Here is a 20,464-nt window from a genome sequence, read left to right on the forward strand (position 1 = left end):
GGGGGGGGGGGGATGGGTTAAATAGGTGATGGGGATTAAGGAGTGCTTTTGTAATGAGCACAGGGTGATATGTGGAAGTGCTGAATCACTACGTTGTACACCTGAAACTATTATTATACTGTATGTTAACTAAATGGAATTTAAGTAAAAACAAAAACGAAACAAAAAAGAAACATTTCATTTCCAAAACATAAACTATAGCCTTATCAGCTATGTCTCTTAATGCAAACACCAACAATGAACTACATAAGCAGGTCAGTGACTATGTGGCTCTGTTTCTGCAAACATGAATGGAAGAAATCATCAACAATATTATAAAAGCTGTATTATAACTTGTTCAAGAAGGAAAACCACAATGAAGGCTTCAAAATGGTGCTTAACTTACAAAGCAGTCCATCAATGAGTATTTTGGATAAATATGAGGCTGCTCAGTATTTTATCACTATCATTTATTGAACACTTAACCATGTGCCACATTTTATAATCATTATATCTGATCCTCAACATTTTTATTTCTCAAGCTGAGCAGCAGGTACACAATTTCCATCATGTTATTCTTTATTCTCTTTTGCATATCAGAAATATTATATTCCTTTTTTAAAAAGTAAAAAACTAAGGCTCCAAAATGTTAAGCTGCTTAGCTTGCCCAAGATACCCAACTGGCACAGGCAACACTGGAACCCAAGTCTGCCATATTCTGAATCCTGAGTACTCTCTAGTTCATTGCTTTGCCTCTCAGAAACAGTCTTCACAGCAATGACTGCAGATACCTCATTCACAAACCACTTTCCTTGGAGAGATGGTATAGTATCCCAGAACTAAAGCTATATGAAATAAACACACACTAGGATAATGATAATTTATAAGTGGTAATACCAAAGTACTAATCAAGAAATCAGCATATAATAGTTACAGCCTGGCCATATTAGCATTTTAAAGCTTTTAGACAGCAATAGTATCAATACCTTTTTAGAAAGTGCTCATCAATGGTAGTCAAGATAGCACATGGAAAAGGGAATGAACCAAATACAGAACCAGGTTCACTTGTCTTCCAGTACCCTTGAACAAAGAGGGTGTCCTCATTCAGGCAGAACCTGAGCATACAGTTCATTTGCTTGGTCTGTTGTCTTGGCAGAAGAACACACAGGAACTCTAGTTCCTTTGTTCTGACTCTATTCTTACCAAGCCAGTTTCTGATTATAATTTAGCGTCCCATGTATCTAGCCTACAGACCAACTAGAACTCGTTGACCTACCAACTGTATTCCTCATTCTAAATTAATAAATTTGTGCCCTAGATTTAGGCTTTTGAATTAACACAAGTCAGTCTCCCCAACATTTCCAAACATCTCTGAACACTGACAGAAGATGAAGACCAGACATTGAACCAAGGCAACCCAGCCATTAAACTGTTCCTCAGAGGCCCCAGGCCAGGGAGTGTCTTTCAATGACACTATTAAATATCCCTTGAGCCTTAGTAGTTTAACATTAAGAACTTTATTTTAAACAGGATCCATTTATGAAACTGTTCTAAATTGATTAAAAACAAAAGAATGATCTGCTCAAATTACTAATGAGGGGAAAATTCTTAAATCACCTATGTAAATGTTTCATATGTATAATTGATGAATACAAATCCCTGCTTTATCTCTTTGAGCAAGTTACTTAATGTATCTAAACCTCAGTTCCACCACCTGAAAACTAATCATCTCTACTTCATACAACTCTTATGAAAATTAAATAAAATATTCAAATTAAGTACCTATCCAGGTACTCATACAAGTACTCAATTAACATTAATTTTGATAAATGGAAGGTATATGATACCATTATTAATAATTTAAAATATACTGAAGTTCCTCAACCACAAATTCCCCAATTGTTGGGCTTTCAGAAACTTACCAGTCATACTTAGGAAAAGACCACATAAAACTAAGAGGTAATTCCAATTAATAACTGTAGAAAGAATGTGAGAAATAGAAAATCACTATTAGAACATCAACAGTAACACTTATTACAGGCAAGATACACCAAAGGTTGCCAAAACAACTGGGCAAAGTTTGAGGAGAAAACAATACTTGCATAGTCTCAAAGTACCTACTCCCAAGATATTTATTAATCTACAAAGGGAAAAATATTAATTTTACAGTAGGAAACAATCTATAAGCCACCATCCTAACCAGGTGATCAAGGTTATCATCACCAGTAATCTAAACCAATATCATGTACCCCCTGCTACGATGCACTGAGAAGGTTGAATCACTTCTGTGGTATTCTTCCCAAAATTCATAACCTAAATCTAATCATGAGAAAACATGGCAAACCCAAATTAAGGGACATTCTATAAAATAACCGAGTAGTACTCTTTAAAAGTTCAAGATCATGAAAAAGGAAAGACTGAAGAACTGTCACAGTTAAGAAGAGACTAAAAGCATGTAACAACTAAACACAATGTGGGATCCTAAATGGGATCACAGCACTGAAAAAGGACATCAGTAGGAAAACTGGTAAAATCCAAGTAAGTTCTGGACTTTAGTCAATAGTTATTACACCAATTTCAATTTCTTAAGTTTTGACAAATGTTCTCTGGTTAAGGTATCAACATAAGAGGATACTGAGTGAAGGGCATACCAGAACTTTCTGTACTATCTTTGCAACTCTTCAGTTAGTAGCAAATTATCTCAAAATAAAAAGTTTAAAAAAAGAAAACTAAGTAGTAAAGCAGTGGTATCCCCATTGCCCGATACTCCCTACCCTACCATTTCCTTCAAACAAACTTATATTTAACAGCCCTTTGATCTTTTCACTAATTCCCATCTCCAAGCCTTCTTACTGACTATAAATTCCCTCTACCGTTTTATGAAAATAGGGCCTGTGTCTGCTTTTCCTCCCCATTATGTCTCTAGCACTTAGCACAGTTCTAACACATATGGAACTGAATATTTATTTGTTGAATGGACAAATGAATGAATGGCAGCTGCGGGTATTGTACTCATTTCCTATTTCTGTTGTAACAAATTGCCACAAATTTAGTGGTTTAAAACAACACAAATTTATTATCTTCTACTTGTGGAGATCAGAAGTCCAAAACGAGTCTCACTAGACTAAAATGAAGTTATTGGCAAGGTTCTGTTCCTTCTGCATGCTCTAGGGAAGAATCTGTTTCCTTGACTTTTCTAGCTTTTAAAGGTTTCCCATGTTCCTTGGCTCACTGCCCACTTCCACCAATCACATCACTCCAACCTCTGCTTCCATCATCAGATCTTCAGACCATGACCATCCTTCCTCTCTCTTTTATAAGGACCTTTGTGATTACCTTTGGCCCACCCAGATAATCTGGGATAATCTACCCACCACAAAATCTTTAATCACATCTACAAAGTCCTTTTTACAATGTAAGGTATTCATAAATTCCAGGGATTAGGACATGGGCATCTTTGGAGTGTAATTAGCCTACTAGATGTATCAATTTGTTCTTTGAGCTATCAAACAGATAGATAGTTCAAAACTAACTCTGAACTGAGAAAATAAATGCTATTTCCCAGATCAAGTCTGTCTCCTGACACTCTCACCCTTTGTCATTTTATGAAAACATATGCCTTTGGTTTGTACTTGATAAAGTTACGTGACTAGTTTTTAAACAAAGAGACTAGAATATATATATTTAAGTAAGCTTTATCCCTCCTCCCTTCAATGTAATCTTCTCTGTCCATGAGAGTATTCCACTTTGAGGGCTAAAGTCAGATGAAGAGACAGGGGAATCAAATTGGGTGTGCCTATATGTAACGAAGCATTTTGTTGTGCAGCTCAAACAGAACCTGGAAACATTTCCAAGAAGACCATAACAAAAATATTTTGAGAGCAAAAGTATCCCAGAGTGAATACTTTGGACCACAATATTTATTCAGAAAAAGAAATTCTAGCATATATTTTTTAAATTTTTCCTTTGGAAATTTAGCTGTTTTCACATTATTATCTAATTCTAATTTTACAATTAAATGTAGGGCCGGTGTTGAAAAATACACTTCCCCAAAGTGCTTTTAGGTGATGAATGACAATAAAATGGAAAGAAGTTTCTCCACAATTGTGATAGGTGCTTTGGGTGTGGAAGTATAGATTTTTAGACTGCTACTTCCATTGCATTGCTCTGAATATATTCACTACTATAATGAAAGTGCATTAGAATGCTCACTCAACATGTCAACCTGCTACAGTCAACTGTGTCTTTTTAAAAAAATCTTTCTTTTCAGTGCCATTTTTGGTTCAGTTCAGAGATTACAGCTAGACTTGTTATGTGTCTAGTTGTTAGATGGAGGCCCATTAAGAACTAGAAAGTATACTGCTAAGTGAAATAAGTCAGTCAGAGGAAAATCAATACCATATGACCTCACTCATATGTGGAATTTAAGAAATAAACACACAAGCAAAGGGAAAAAAGAGAGGGGAAAACCAAGAAACAGATACTAACTATAGAGAACAAACTGATGGTTACTAGAGGGGAGGCAGATAAGGGGATGGGTTAAATAGGTGATGGAGATGAAGGAAAGTACTTGTCCTGATGAACACCGGGTGATGTATGGAATTGTTGAATCACTGTACCGTACACTATATTGAAACTAATATTACACTACATGTTAACTATATTGGGATTAAAATTTTTTTTAATTTTTAATTAAAATAAAAAAGGAGGCCCATTTAATTACCCTGAGAAGCACGCAATCACATATCTGACCCCACAGTGAAGGTTATTATAAGAACACTCAAATACATTTTAGAAACAGTCAAATCACAAAAAAGTTTTCAGATATCTATGATGTCTCTTCATTTGGAAAATAGCCCCATTATATGAAAACTCAATTCCATCAAGAAAACAAATGAAAAATGCACTAGTGGAAGTATTTTTTCCAAATTATAGTAAAGCAAAAACTGGTTATGTTTCCATGTGTAAAAGGAGAGTGCTGTTGATTCTCAAGTTGTTAGTCGAAGAGGAAAATATTACAAATTTTTGTGATTGACTCCTTCTAAGAGTTATTAAACAAGTCTTTCAGTAACATCTGACCAGGTCTTTCAACATCATGAACTAAAATAAACAGTCTTCCAAACAACACTTATGACTGATAACCCTCACTCAGAGTAAATTACCAATTTACCAAGTAGTTTAGCAAATTTTTTACAAAGAACAATTGGTCAGCCTTTCCACTAATGCATAAATCAAGTTATGGAAACCATAAAATAAGACAAACTATTGAAATGCAGATGTTTATGGCCAAATCCTAAATCTGACCTACATCATCAAAGGGTTTGTTTGTTTAACATCCTCAAAGTCAAATATCAGCAGTAAAATCTCTCTCTCCTGGTTCTTTGCACTGCCATAAGGTCAATGTATTCTAAACAAATGGATATGGAGCTTTTAACAATGTTACACAAGGCTCAAATATCGACAGTGGGGGAAACACCATCAAGCGAAAAAGGTGTAAAAGCCTTTTGTTAAGCTGTTAAATCAAACATGCAAAAATGAAATAAAAAAAAGAACTGCCTAATTTCAGGGAATGAGTTTAAGCAAGAGGTGTTATGTATGCAATAAAATACAGTTAAAATATTTTAATGATGTTAATAAATAGAAAATACATATCAAATTGATAACAAAAGTATGGACATACCAATTTTATATACTATACACACAAACACATACACATAAACAAAGATTGGAGAAGAATTTGGAATACTTTAAACATTTAAATTATTGACTGGGATTTTTTTTACAAAACTGTTTATATAACAAAGAAGACTTTGTGAAAAAAATATGAAAAATTATACATTACAAATTGCATAGTACTCATAAGTTAGTTTTTCCTAATTCCAAATATGCAGAAAATGAAGTGATGTCTAAAAATTGTATCAATTAAGTCCATTAATTCTGACATTCCTTTCAGAATAGAAAACTGCAATTATTCTCAATGTAAGTTAAAATGTATTTTATATATTTACAACATTTGCTCTACTTGAGATATTACCAAATCTGGCTATGTGTCCAATCACCTGGGGAACTTTCAAAAAATAAGTTTCTGGGGCCCATCTCTTTGGAGATTCTCATTTGGAAAGGCTGGAGCAGATAGCAGAAATCAGTATCTATGATATAATACAAAGCTCATGTGGGTGTATTAAGGGAATTCCTCCTCTGATTCAGCTAGCTCTTGGACTGGTGGTCCCTTCTTTCAGGGCTTTTCAAACACTACTGTGCATACTGTGTGTCACTAAAAAACAGATTCTGATTCAGTAGGTCTGGGATGAGATGTCGGAACCCGTAGTTCTCTTTTTTTTTTTAAGATTTTATTTATTCATTTAAGAGAGAAAGAGACAGAGAAAGCAGAAGCAGGGGGAGAGGCAGAGGGAGAGGGAGAAGCAGACTCCCCATTGAGCTGGGAGCCCCATGTGGGGATCAATCCCAAGACCTGGAGATCATGACCTGAGTAGTTCTAACAAGCTCCCAGGTGATGTCCATGCTGCTGGTCCAGGGACCACACTTTGAGTAGTAAGACCTCATGGGCTCTTTCAGTCTCTCCACAGGGGAATGATAGAACGCACTCCCCTAAGTGGTCCCTACCACTAGAATATTTTAAGTTTTACCTAAGCCTCCTTAGCATAGCTAGAGTATACAATTTGCAAAATACCTGACATATCTTTACTATGTACTTTACTACCAAGTGAATGGAAATGATTTCCCCCATTTATAGACAGAGTATCACTAAAAGATGAGTGTTACCGACATCACAATGAAGAGATGAAATTAAAATGTACACAGTTTTCACTATATATACAGGGATGTTGATCACAACCATGTTTATAATAGTGAAATACTGGAGAAAATTCTAGATGTCCAAAAACAGAGGACTGATTAAATAACTTATAAAGGTGTCTATTAAAAATAATAATTTAATTCACAATTACTGGTAATGAAAAGATGTTCATGATAAGTAAAAACAAAAGGTTTTGTAAAATCTTATAGTAAGAATCCCACTTTGTGGAGAAAAAATAGTCATATACACATTTGGGGGGAAAAAAAAGAGTCCAGAAAGATAAATACTGTTTAAAAGCATCCTCAAAATAGTGGAATTTCAGGTGCTTTTGATGTTTATTTGTTCACATGACCTAATATTTCTACTACGACACAGACCTTTTANATCCCATAACGCCGGGATCACGCCCTGAGCCGAAGGCAGACACTTAACCGCTGTGCCACCCAGGCGCCCCGTGACCTTTTAAAATTCTGAAAGGGGAACAAGGGGGTGAAGAGCAAACTAAGCAAACCACACATGCACACACCTTTCGAGAACTACCAGAATGGCTGGAATGCTAGGTAACTTGCATTCCAGAGAGCCAAGGGACTTGTCACATTCAAAGCACTATGAAAGCTTGTTAAAATTGCAGTCTTACATCCCACCCCAGACTTATGGAATCTGAATCTCTGACAATAGGCTCTGGAATCCTCATATGAAGCAAACACTAACTCTTACAGACAGTGAAGTTTCAAAACCATGTTGTTAAACAAAAAGCTCCCTAGAAATGCAGGAACCTGGACTAAATTTCAACCTTTCTAAATGGAAACCTAGAGCAAATTCAGAATGGGTGAAATCACAGCACCTACATACACATCCACATGCACAGAGACCACTGGAATCTGAATAACAACAAGAGCCTGTACTTAGTGACCTGCTCTATTCAATCTTAATTTTAAGCATTTCATGTGAACACTGACATTTCCCATGGGCTGATTGAGGTCACAAAGGTTTTCTTTATATTTGAACTATAACTATCCAAAACTATTCTTATTATAATCCCTCTATGATGTTCTGTCCCCATTTAGTCCTTCATTAGTTAAAAGTACCACACAAATATTGTGGAACCAAATATCGAGGAAATTCAACTAGTCTCCTGTTGTTTTCATTTCTCCTTTTGACTAACCTCAGTAGGTTCTGGTGATTATTTCTTCCAGAAATGCTCTTTGAGGTAAATTTAAAGCAAGGACAAGTTTATATTAATAGAAGTCCTCAAAGAATCAAGCATAACATTTTCTGTTCTGAAAAACACCATATGAACCCCAAAAAATTTGTTGAAAGAGAAAAGAGAGGTATTGCACTAAATATATCTCTGACATATCACACTCCCAAACACTTAGTACAACAATCAACTAATAAGGCAACTAACTAAAACTTACTAAAAGTTTTCAAAATGAGACCTCAAGAGTTTTGGGGATTTCCCAACATTAATAAATTAAGAGCATTTTCCCAAAGAAAGCATTGATAGACTTTTTCCCTTTTAAAACAGGAGGGAAAACAACAGTAGGAAAAAAAGGCTGCCATGAGCTCCTAAGACGATCCAAGAATACAGCATAATTTCAGGAAGGCAGGGAACAAGCCTTTCAATTTATTTTTATCCATGATATACATTAATCCTGGATCACTCAGAAGGCCAGGGCTGCTAAAACTGGAATTTATTAAAACCAAGAAGATTATATACCCACCTGCAGCTCACACCAAGCAACCTCAACCCATGTTTCAGTGTCCAATCCTTTATATACTGTTTTAAATGCTCCTCTTCCCAACTCTATGTCGAATTTCAGGAACCTGCCACTAGGAGAAGTAGCCACAGCCTTCATTTCTGCTTCTTCTTCCATTTCTTTTTCATTTTTCTCCTTGAGACATTCTTTTGAGAACTCTGAAGTTGCCTTTGAACACTGTTCGTATTTAACTTCTTGTCCACCTCCTAGCACATTTGTAGGAAGCTTTTCTACTCTTGGAATATTTGCTGTGGTCTTCATTCTCTCATCTTTGGAGGAAGATGCAGCAACTTTATCATCTTCCATCATCTCAACACTCTTTCGGAAAAATCTCTTTCTTTCTATAGTTTCCCCAGAAGCAGAAAAGGTACTCTTTTTTTCTTTTAGTCTAGCTTCCACTGTCAAAGTTGCTGCAAGCTGAGGAGCTATGTCTTCCAATGAAACTCCATCAGGTTTCTCAGAATCTTCTGTGCTAGCTGGTTCTCCTGAATCAGTAGCCATTGTAATTGAGGTTGGCACTAAAATTTTTCCTGTTCCACTCTTTAGTCCAGTTACATCTCAGGTATCAGAATGGACTTCCGTTTATTTAGTCGTATGTTTCCATAGCAACCTGGAGGGGGGAAAGGATATTTTAAAATCATCCCACAAAGGAAATCATTAAGGAGAAAACAAGTCACCTGATTACTTAATCCCTTTTTTTCTTAATAAGAAGTTTGTTCTTTTTCTGTCCAATCTTAGCAACCAGAAGACTCCAGGGACTATGTCTTATCTTGTTTACCACTGTAGTCCTCAGTGCCTAGCAGACTACTTGGCACATACAGCTCAATAAATCTTCATATTGCATGAATCGGGTGAGAAACTTAGTTCTCAGCACCATCTATCAATCCATCATATTTAAAACAAGTATCCAAACCCTGAGTTCACTTAGCTACAATGTAACACACAATAAGTAAAATAAGCACATAATTTCTCAGTAAGTGGTTTTTATCTAAAATTCTGAAATTAATCCAATAGTAGTATATTTTATTGTGGTAAAACATACTGAATATCAAATTTACCATTTAACCATTTTTCAGTGTACAATTCAGTGGCATTAAGTACATTCACAATGCTGTACAATCACTACCACTACCCATTTCCAGAAATTTTTCATCATTCCAAACTGAAATTCTATATCCATTAAACTCCCCACCTGCCCAGCCTCTGGTAATCTCTATTCTACTTTCTGTCCCTATGAACTTGCTTATTCTAGATACTTCATCTAAGTGGAATCATACAATATTTGTCCTTCTGTGCCTGGCTTATTTCACTTCGCATAATGCTTAAAGTTCATTCATGTTGCAGCATGTATCAGAATTTCATTCCTTTTTAAGACTCAACAATATTCCACTGTGTGGGTATATCACATTTGTTTCTCCATTCATCTGGTCAATGAATTTTTTTTTTACCTTTTAACTATTGTGAATAATGCTGCTATGAACATCTAACAGTAGTTTCAAATAATGTAAATACTTGTTAATGAGTTTACCCCCATATATTAACAGAAAGAAATTACTGTCAAATATTAAGACACTATACTAAAAAAATGGCAAGAAAGACAAAAATATGCATCCACTTGAACCAGCAATTCCACTTATAGGAACTTGCCATAGAAAATAGTCAAGAATCTGGGCAAAGATTTAACTATAGCACTTATAATTTGGAAAAACTATCCTAAACATAAGCCTAATAGAGGTTTGGTTAAATATCAAAATGAGATGTGACACAGCATTAAAAAACACTGCAGTTTTGGGGTGTCTGGCTGGCTCAGTAGGTAGAGTGTGTGTCTCTCTTGATCTCAGGGTCATGAGTTCAAGCCCCATGCTAGGCATGGAGCTTACTTAAAAAACAAAAAAAAATTTAAAAAAGAAAAACACTGCAGCTTTTAGCGAGATGAAAAGACAGTCCCTATATATGATTAAATGAAAAAAACATATACAATAAGCTTCCATACACACATGTACACACTCTATTAACACTGAATGGTGGAATTATGAACTTTTTTTCTTTCTGCTTTCTTGTATTTTCTAACTTTCCACAATGAACTTGTGGAAATATGTGGAATGTATAAGAAAAAAAAAAGTTTTTCAAAAATGGTCAAACTACGGATAAGAAAATTCTTCCCTTCCCACCACAAACATGCATCAAAAAATTAAGCCTATATACCTATTACCATGTTATATGCCTCAAAAGGCACAATTTTTCATGTCAAACCAAGCATATACAGAAATACCAAATTTGAAAAACCAAAGAAAACCAACCTGAACTAAAACAAAATGAGGAGAAACACCCCAAAATGTTCTACACATTTAACACAATTCCTATCAAAATTCCAGCCGGTTTCTTTGCAGAAATTAACGAGCTGATCCTAAAATTCATATAGAACTTCAAGGGGCCTAGAAGAGACAAAACCAAAACCATCTTGAAAAGGAACAAAGTTGGAAGATTCACCCTTCCCAATTTTATTTTTATTTTTCTTAAAGATTTTATTTATTTATTTGACAGAGAGAGAGACAGCCAGTGAGAGAGGGAACACAAGCAGGGGAAGTGGGAGAGGAAGAAGCAGGCTCCCACCAGAGGAGCCCGATGTGGGGCTCGATCCCAGGACTCTGGAATCACGCCCTGAGCCAAAGGTAGACACTTAACGACTGAGCCACCCAGGTGCCCCAACCCTTCCCAATTTTAAAACCTACTACAAAGCTATAGTATTAAGACAGTGTGATACTCACACTGTCTTAAGGATGTATAGATAAATGGAGTAAAAATAAACAGTCCAGAAAAAACCCCACATATTCATAGTTGATTAATTTTCAACAAGGGTGCCAAGAAAATTCAATAAAGAACAGTCTTTTCAACAAATGGTGCTGGGACTACTGGTTATCTACATGCAAAAACCTGAAGTCAGATACTCTAAGTAAGGTTTCCTGGAAAAGATACCCAAACTGAGTCTTGAAGAAAGAAAATTAGCTGATCCAAGCAAAGGGAAGATCGCAAGCAAAGTCATGAAATAGTATGGAATAAGTGCATATGAGTAGTACCATGAAGAGATTACTCACATATTAGAAGCAGGTAGATGAGAGACAGATAGTCACCCAGGATTTCTATGCCATAAACAAGAAGACCAGTAAAACAAGAAGACCAGTTAGAGAGCTACTGCCATAATCCAGGAAAGAGATGCTGAGGTTAAAATGAAAATAGTGGGGGCACCTGGGTGGCACAGCGGTTAAGCGTCTGCCTTCGGCTCAGGGCGTGATCCCGGCGTTATGGGATCGAGCCCCACATCAGGCTCCTCCACTATGAGCCTGCTTCTTCCTCTCCCACTCCCCCTGCTTGTGTTCCCTCTCTCACTGGTTGTCTCTATCTCTGTCAAATAAATAAAATCTTAAAAAAAAAAAAATAAATAAATAAAAATAAAATGAAAATAGTGGCAAGAGGGACAGATTAAAGACATGTTAAGCAAATACTAAATGCAAGATTTACCATCTAAATGAATATGGTTGTGGGGCAAAAGAAGAGTCTATAAAAACTCCCAGAAATTTGCCTATCAGATGACAGACTAGGAAATAACTGTGTTAATGCCAAAGCTAAGAAGTGCTCTGTGAGGTTACACTGCCAAATCAATACACTTTAAAAGTCATCTAATAAGACTAGTATTGCCTCCAAGTGAGAAAAAGTATCTAACAATGCCTCACAGAGGTAGAGATTTTTCTTTAACTTATTCTAACATAATCTTAGACATAGAAAAAAAACCCTGCAAGAATATACAAAGAATCCAGTATACCCTTCACTCACATTCCCCAAATGTAACCATTGTAGGTGGGATATTCTTAAGTAAGAATAATTATTTACTTCACTTAACTAAAGGTCACTTATCTAGAAACCTCAAGAGCAGAGATCCGTAAGTAAGATAAAAAGACTTCTAAGCAGACAAAAATAGGTAAAATTAGAGGGGCGCCTGGGTAGCGCAGTCGTTGAGTGTCTGCCTTCAGCTCAGGGCGTGATCCCGGTGTTCTGGGATCAAGCCCCATATCAGCCTCCTCCGCTGGGAGCCTGTTTCTTCCTCTTCCACTCCGCTGCTTGTGTTCCCTCTCTCCCTGGCTGTCTGTCAAATAAATAAATAAAATCTTTAAAAAAAAATAGGTAAAATTAGAGAATTTAAGTTGGAAAAAGCCATCAAACATTTTTAACTGCATCATATCTTTTTACAAATTGAATCTCAGGATGCCTGGGTGGCTTAGTCCGTTAAGCATCTGCCTTCAGCTCAGGCACGATCCCAGAGTGCTGGGATCAAGTCCCACATTGGGCTCCTTGTTCAGCGGGGAGCCTGCTTCTCCCTCTGCCTCTGCCTGCCCCTCCCCCTGCTTGTACTCACTCTCATTCTCTCTCTCTCTGACAAATAAATAAAATCTTAAAAAAAGAAAAAATATATAAATCTTACTCAGAACCCTAATAGTAGTGCTGCTCTGGTATAATAATTCTAACATGTTTGGTCACCTGGTTTCCCAAACCATAAGAATAAGAAGAAACAATTAAGAGGAATGGCAAAATGAGTGTTCCCCCAGTCTTCTAAATTCGAAAACACCAACCCAAGACAAAAATGTTCCTAGAGACAAAGAGGGACATTTGAAAGTACGAGAAAGCTGGAAAGAAATAAACAATTCAATAATAACAGAAGATTTTAATACCCCATCCTCAGTGATGGAGAGAACAACCAGACAGAAAATCAAAAAGAATCTGGAAAACTTGGCCAATACAACCAACCAACTTGACCTAACTGCCATCTATAGAACACTACTAATAAGAGCAAAATATACACTCTTTTCAAGCACACATACAAAAATCTTCAGAGCAAATCATATACTATACAATAAATCTCAATAAATTTAAAAGAACTGAAATCAAAGTATGATCTCCTACCACAAAGGAATTAAATTAGAAGTGAACAACAGAATAAGGATAGATATATATACTTGACCCTCGAATAATATGGGTTTAAACTGCGCAGGTCCACTTGTACGTGGATATTTTACAGTACTATGAATTTGCTTTCTCTTTTGATTTTCTTAATAACATCTTTCCATAGCTTACTTTATTGTAAGAATACAGTATATAATACATATAACATACACAATATGTGTTAATCAATTTTTTATGTTATTGGTAAAGCTTTGGTACACTATTACTACTAAATTTTTAGAGAGCCAAAAGTTATATGCAGATTTTCAACTGCACAGGGATTGGTGCCCCTAACCCTCACATTGTTCAAGGGTTAAGTGTAGATTAATGGAATAGAATCGAGAGTCTAGAAGTAAACCTTAACATTTATGGTCAACTGATTATCAAAAAGGAGGTCAAGACCACTGAATGGGAAAAGAACAGTCTTTCAACAAAAGGTGCTGGGACAATTGGATATATCCACATACAAAAGAGTAAAGTTGGACTCCTACCTCACACCATACAAAAAAATAAACTCAAAGTGGATCATAGACCTAATGTAAGAACTAAAACTATAAAGCTCTTAGAAAAAAACATTGGAGTGAATCTTAGTGACCTTGGGTTAAGTAATGATTTCCCAGATACAATTACAAAAATACAAGTGATAAAAGAGAAAATTGAGACTATGGATCTAATCAAAATTTAAAACTTCTTTGCTTCAAAGGATGCCATCAAGAAGGTGAAAAGCAAAAAGACTGACCTAAAATATGTGCAAATCATATATCTGATAAGGGACTGGTAGTCAAAATATATAAGGAATTCTTCTTTTTTTTAAGATTTTATTTATTTGTCAGAGGGAAAGAGAGAGAGAGAGCACAAGCATGGGGAGCAGTAGGCAGAGGGAGAAGAAGGTTCTCCGCTGAGCAAGGAGCCCAATGTGGGACTTCATCCCAGGACCCTGGGATCATGACCTGAGCCGAAGGCAGACACTTAACTGACTGAGCCACCTAGGCGTCTCTATATAAGGAATTCTTACAATTCAATAATGAAAAGATAAATAATCCAATGGGCTCAAGATCTGAATAGACACTTCTCTAAATAAGATATACAAATAGCCAATAAACACATGAAAAGATGTTACACATCATTACTCTTTAGAGAAATGCAACTCAAAACCACAAATATTACTTCATACCCATGAAGATAGCTATGATAAAAAGGACAGACAACAACAAGTGTTGGTAAGGATGTGGAAAAATGGACCCCTCATACATTGCTGGTGGGAATGTAGAATGGTGCAGCTGCTTTGGAACACAGCCTAGCAGTTCCTCAACAAATTAAGCATTGAGTTACTACATGACACCATATTCCCAAGAGAAATGAAAACATATGTCCACACAAAACTTGTACACAAGTGTCCATAGCAACACTATTCACAACAGCCAAAAGGTGGAAACAATCCAAATGTCTGTCAACTGATGGATAAACAAAATGTGTTATATCAATGCAGTAGAATACTATTCGGCAATGCAAAGGAATGAGTTATGGATACATGCTACAAGGATAAACCTTGAAAACGTTTTGCTAAGTGAAAGAAGCCAGAGGAAAAGACAACATGCTATATGGTTCCATTTATATGAAAAATCTAGAATATGCAAGTCTGTAGAAACAGAAAATAGATTAGTTGTCACCTGGGGCTGAAGTATGTAAGAACAGGACTGACTGCAAACTGGAACAAGGGATCTTTTGGGGGTGATGGAAATGTTCTAAAATTAGATTGTAATCAAGGTTACACAATTCCATAAATTTACTAAACATCATTTACATTTATATTAGTGAATTTTATGGCACATAAATTATATTTCAATAAAATATGATGTCTCTCTTATGAATCTTAAAACATTTTGACTAAAATCAAAGCCATAATATCAAATACGCCTTTTTAAAAGTATATTCTCTATCTTCCCCCTCCCCCCTCTAATTTTGTCCATTCTTTTTATCTTCAGCCTTGCCTCCAGGGTTGAGAATCACTGTTCTGAAGGGAAAAGACCTGACATCAATAAATAATAAACAACGGGGCGCCCGGGTGGCTCAATCGTTAAGCATCTGCCTTCGGCTCAGGGCATGATCCTGGCGTTCGAGCCCCACATCAGACGAGATCAGGCACGTTCAGGGTGGTATGGCCATAGACCGAGCCCCACATCAGGCTCCTCCGCTGGGAGCCTGCTTCTCCCTCTCCCACTCCCCCTGCTTGTGTTCCCTCTCTCGCTGGCTGTCTCTCTCTCTCTCTCTCTGTCAAATAAATAAATAAAATCTTTTTAAAATAAATAAATAATAGACAACAAATGAGAAACACAAACACAACAAATAAGAAAAACAAATTTTGGGGTGCCTGGGTGGCACAGTCATTAAGCGTCTGCCTTCGGCCCAGGGCGTGATCCCAGTGTTCTGGGATTGAGCCCCGCATCAGACTCCTCTGCTGGGAGCCTGCTTCTTCCTCTCCCACTCCCCCTGCTTCTGTTCTCTCTCTCGCTGGCTGTCTCTCTCTCTGTCAAATAAATAAATAAAATCTTAAAAAAAGAAAACTAGGCCAAGAACTTCACCAAGCATAGAATATCTAAGGCCTTCCCATCATGGATCCATAAGCTTCTTGTCTATAAAACAGAGTTTCAGAACACAGGCTTTGGAGTGGGAGAAACCTAGAATCAAATCTTGGTTCTGCCTCTCATTACTCAAAGGAGATTTGGGGCCAATTACTTTACCTCATTCATTCTTGATTTCATTTGCAAAATCTCACAGGACTGATATGAAAATATACATATAAACTACTTAGCACGGTGCCTGGCACAATATAATAATCAATAAATAGAAGTTTTTATTTTCTACATCTTAATAACCCCTAGGGGCAGCACTATATTAAAGTACTATTCAACAATACTTTAAAAAAACATTAAATGATTTTCAGTAGACTCACTTAGTAAGGCTGATAAGTATATAATGCATTCTTTTAAATCTTTCCTGTAATAAACCATGTTGGCATGTACCTCTTCTACATTCAGCAATGCAGAAACATACCTCGGTGAAATAGTCCACAAAAATCAGGCCTCAAAACTGAAGTCTCTTACTAAGTTCAACAGCTATATATCATTAACCTGTGCATGACCATTTTTCCTTTCATAAAATGGTAACAAACTAGGAACATGTATAAAGATTACTACAAAAGCACTTCCACAGAGATTGAAATTATAGGGAAAAATCTCACAAATGTGTACCCTATATCTACTCCTTTAACCTGTTTGATATATAATCCTGGAGCATTTGAGTGAAAAGTTTGAAATAATTTTCCCCCATAGCTTATCATGGTTCTATCCATGAGAAATTCAGCATAAAATCAGTACTTTGTCAATCAACGGCTCAAGAATTTCAACTTTTAGAATCAGCAATTGAAAGAATGCAAATAAAGTCAACCTACTTATTGGGAGAAAATATTTGCAAATGACTTATATGTTAAGGAGTTAATATCCAAGATATACAAAGAACTCATACAACTCAACACACAAAAAACAAATAATCCAATTAAAAATGGGCAGGGGCAGTTAGGTGGCTCAGTTGGTTAAGCGTCCGGCTCCTGATTTCGGCTCAGGTCATGATCTCAGGTTCGTGAGATCCAGCTCCAAGCTCAGCATGGCGGCATCTGCTTGAGATTCTCTCCCTCTCCCCTGTGCCTCTCCCCCCTCACACTAAATAAATAAATAAACAAATAAATAAATAAAATCTTTTTAAAAAATGGGCAGAAGACCTGAATACACATTTTTCCAAAGAAGACAAAGAAATGGCCAACAGAAACATGAAAAGATGCTCAGTATGGGGCACCCAGGTGGCTCAGTTGGTAGAACATGCAATTCCGGATCTCAGGTTCATGAATTTGAGCCCCATGTTAGGCATAGAGCTTACTTTAAAAAAGGCTCAATATTACTAATTATTAGGGAAATGCAAATCAAAACCACAGTATCATCTCACACCTGTCAGAATGGCTAGTATCAAAAAGACAAGAAATAACCAGTGTTGACAAGCATATGGAGAAAAGGGAATGCTGGTACACTGATAGTGGGGATGTAAACCGTGCAGTCACTCTGGAAAACAGTATGGAGGTTCCTCAAAAAACTAGGGGCACCTGAGTGGCTCAGTCAGTTAGGCGTCTGACTCTTGATTTCAGCTCAGGTCATGATCTCAGGGTTGTAAGATCAAGCCCCATGTTGGGCTCCATGCTGAGCATGGAGCCTGCTTAAGATACTCTCTCCCCCTCTCTCTCTGCTCCTCCACCCTCCCTTTCTTAAGGAAAAAAACCCTAAAAGTAGAAGTACCACATGATTCAGTAATTCTACTACTGGGTACTTACCTGAAGAAAACAAAAACACTTATTCAAAAAGATATATACTCCCCTATGTTTACTGCAGCATTATTTACAAAAGCCAAGATGTGGAAGCAACCTAAGTGTCCACCAAGAGATGAATGGATAAAGAAGATGTGGTATATATTCACAATGAAATATTACTCAGCCATAAGAAAGAATGAGATCATGCCATTCATGATAACATGAATGGACCTAGAGGGTAGTATGCTAGGTGAAATAAGTCAGATAGAGAAAGACAAATACCGTATGATTTCACTTATGTATGGAATTTAAAAAACAAAACTAACGAAAAAACAACAAAGAGAAACAAACTCGCTAATACAGAGAACAAACTGGTGGTTGCCACAAGGGAGAGGAGTGAGGGGATAGGCAAAATAGGGGAAGTGATTAAGAGATACAAACTTCCAGTTCTAAAATAAGTAAGTCACAGAGATGAAAAGTACAGCATAGGGAATACAGTCAATTATATTGTAATAACATTGTATGGTGACAGATGGTAACCACTTATTGTGGTGAGCACTGCAAAAGGTATAGAATTGTCAAAATACTATGTAGTACACCTAAAATTAATACATAATATGTCAAGCATAATTCAATAAAATTTTTATATAAATTATCAGAATTATACCGTAAATTTCCCATTAACAATCCTCTCTCCCTCATATATATATATTCACATCAATAAACATTTACCAAGTGCCAAGCACTGCCAGGATCTGGGGATAAAAGAAAGAAAGTCAGTTCTTATCCTCAAGGAGCCTACAGTTTACCCAAGTTTAACATATACTACTGCTGACTCCTGGTTCAAGAAGTTGAACTGAACACTTATATCTCTTGTACTTTCTGAGACCTGGAAAAGTGATGGTAAAAAAGTACAAAAGTATAAGTCACAAGCCAAGGACATAAATGGAAAATGGCATAGCAAATACAAGATTTCAACAACTTCTGACAGAAAGCAGACAGAAAAGAACTGGCTAGTAACAAATCAAAGGATACTACAACCTAAAATATGTAACAGAAATGGTTCCAACCCAGGATGGAGAAGACTTGCAGGACCAAACCCCAGAGATAAGTGATCCCATAAAGCGCCAGAGTTAAAAAAAACAAAAAAACAAAAAAACAACGCTGAACAAAAGGGACTAACTGAAGGTCTGAATTATGACACAGTTGATGAACTCACCTCCCCATTCCACCAAAGAAAAAAATTCTCGCACACAGAATATCAAATTCAACAAACCTGGATGAATAAGGGAACCCCAGAGCAAAGCCCTTTGCCCTCTGGTATTTGGGTCCTCCAAGTGTAATAGCCAGCTGTCCACCCACTCACCCCAAAATAAAGCCTACCAGTTGACAACCCTGTCTCCATACATAGAACTCCCAGTTGGCCCTTCTACTAGCTCATTCTTAAATACGGATAGAACCAGGAGACAGCCATTTGGAGAAAACCTGTAACACAGAAAAGAAAGATCAAAAGAAACAGAAATGTTCTTGGAGGAGTTGAAATAATTCAAGAAACCATTTTTAATTTAATTTTTAAAAATAGAGTCTTAAAATTCAAAAATCAAAGAGGTATATAATTAACAGGTTCCCTCCCAACCCTGTTTCCCATCCATTCAGTTCCCACCACTCCCCCAACAACCACTCATTAGATTATTGTGTAGCCCTCTGGAGTTTTTTAAACAAATAAGCAAATATAAATATATGTTCTCTTTCTCCTTCCCTACACAAAAAGTAGCATAGTATATACCAAACTTTTGTTTATAGTCACAACTACTTAATATTTTTCCCCATCACTATATAGAGGTTCCTCATTCTTATTTTTTAAAACCTATATAGTATATAGTATTCAATTATTTGCTATGTTATTTGTTATGACAAATAGCATTGCATATTTTGTATATGTGTGTGGGTGTGTGTATATATATATATATTTCCTGAAATGAGATTGCTGGATCAAAAGAAATGTGCATATTTAACTTTTATTGAAGTATGCTAATATATCCAGAATAATACACATAATACATATGTATCCTTATATAATGCTGCCAAACTGCCTTCCATGGGCATTGTACCAATTCAAACTCCCACCTACAATGTGTGAAAGCGTCCTTTAACCCATAGCCTTGACAACAAAAAGGTGTTATCAAACGTTTTGACTTTTAACACTCTGATAGATTTTAAAAAAGAAATCTCGGTGTGCTTTTAATTAGCATTTATCTTATGAGTGAGGTTAAGCATCCTTCACATAAACAATAATTAAAGTCACGAATAAGCCAAGAATTCTTATTATCACTGCTACCACTTAAGGAAATAAAACAAGATGTATGAAGATTGGAAAGTAGGACACAAAATTCAAAACTTGCAGGCTATATGATTATCTACCTAGAAAATCCAAGCAAATCAACTAAAAACTGTAATAGGAACTAAGAGAGCTCAGCAGAAAGGTCAAAGATGAAATCAACAAACAGAAATCAATAGCTTTGCTATACATTGGCAATAATCAGCTAGAAGATATAATTT

At 36.3% G+C, this 20,464-nt stretch overlaps 1 protein-coding gene across 8 annotated transcripts in view; it reads right to left on the reverse strand.

The window, feature by feature from the left end:
* Positions 1-20,464, reverse strand: part of WNK3 (WNK lysine deficient protein kinase 3) — a 154,762-nt gene that overhangs the window by 123,579 nt on the left and 10,719 nt on the right. For 7 of the 8 annotated variants that reach the window (XM_034649330.1, XM_034649327.1, XM_034649328.1 and 4 more), the window contains exon 2: positions 8,521-9,166. In XM_034649330.1, the coding sequence (XP_034505221.1) occupies positions 8,521-9,057 (537 nt within the window). In that variant the 5' untranslated portion in view covers positions 9,058-9,166. Of the gene's footprint in view, positions 1-8,520; positions 9,167-10,856; positions 10,988-20,464 lie in introns of those variants that run through there. The other variant, XM_034649331.1, reaches the window with a different exon arrangement.

The sequence above is a fragment of the Ailuropoda melanoleuca genome, chromosome X (assembly GCF_002007445.2).
Source record: "Ailuropoda melanoleuca isolate Jingjing chromosome X, ASM200744v2, whole genome shotgun sequence".
NCBI classification, from domain to species: Eukaryota; Metazoa; Chordata; class Mammalia; order Carnivora; family Ursidae; genus Ailuropoda; species Ailuropoda melanoleuca.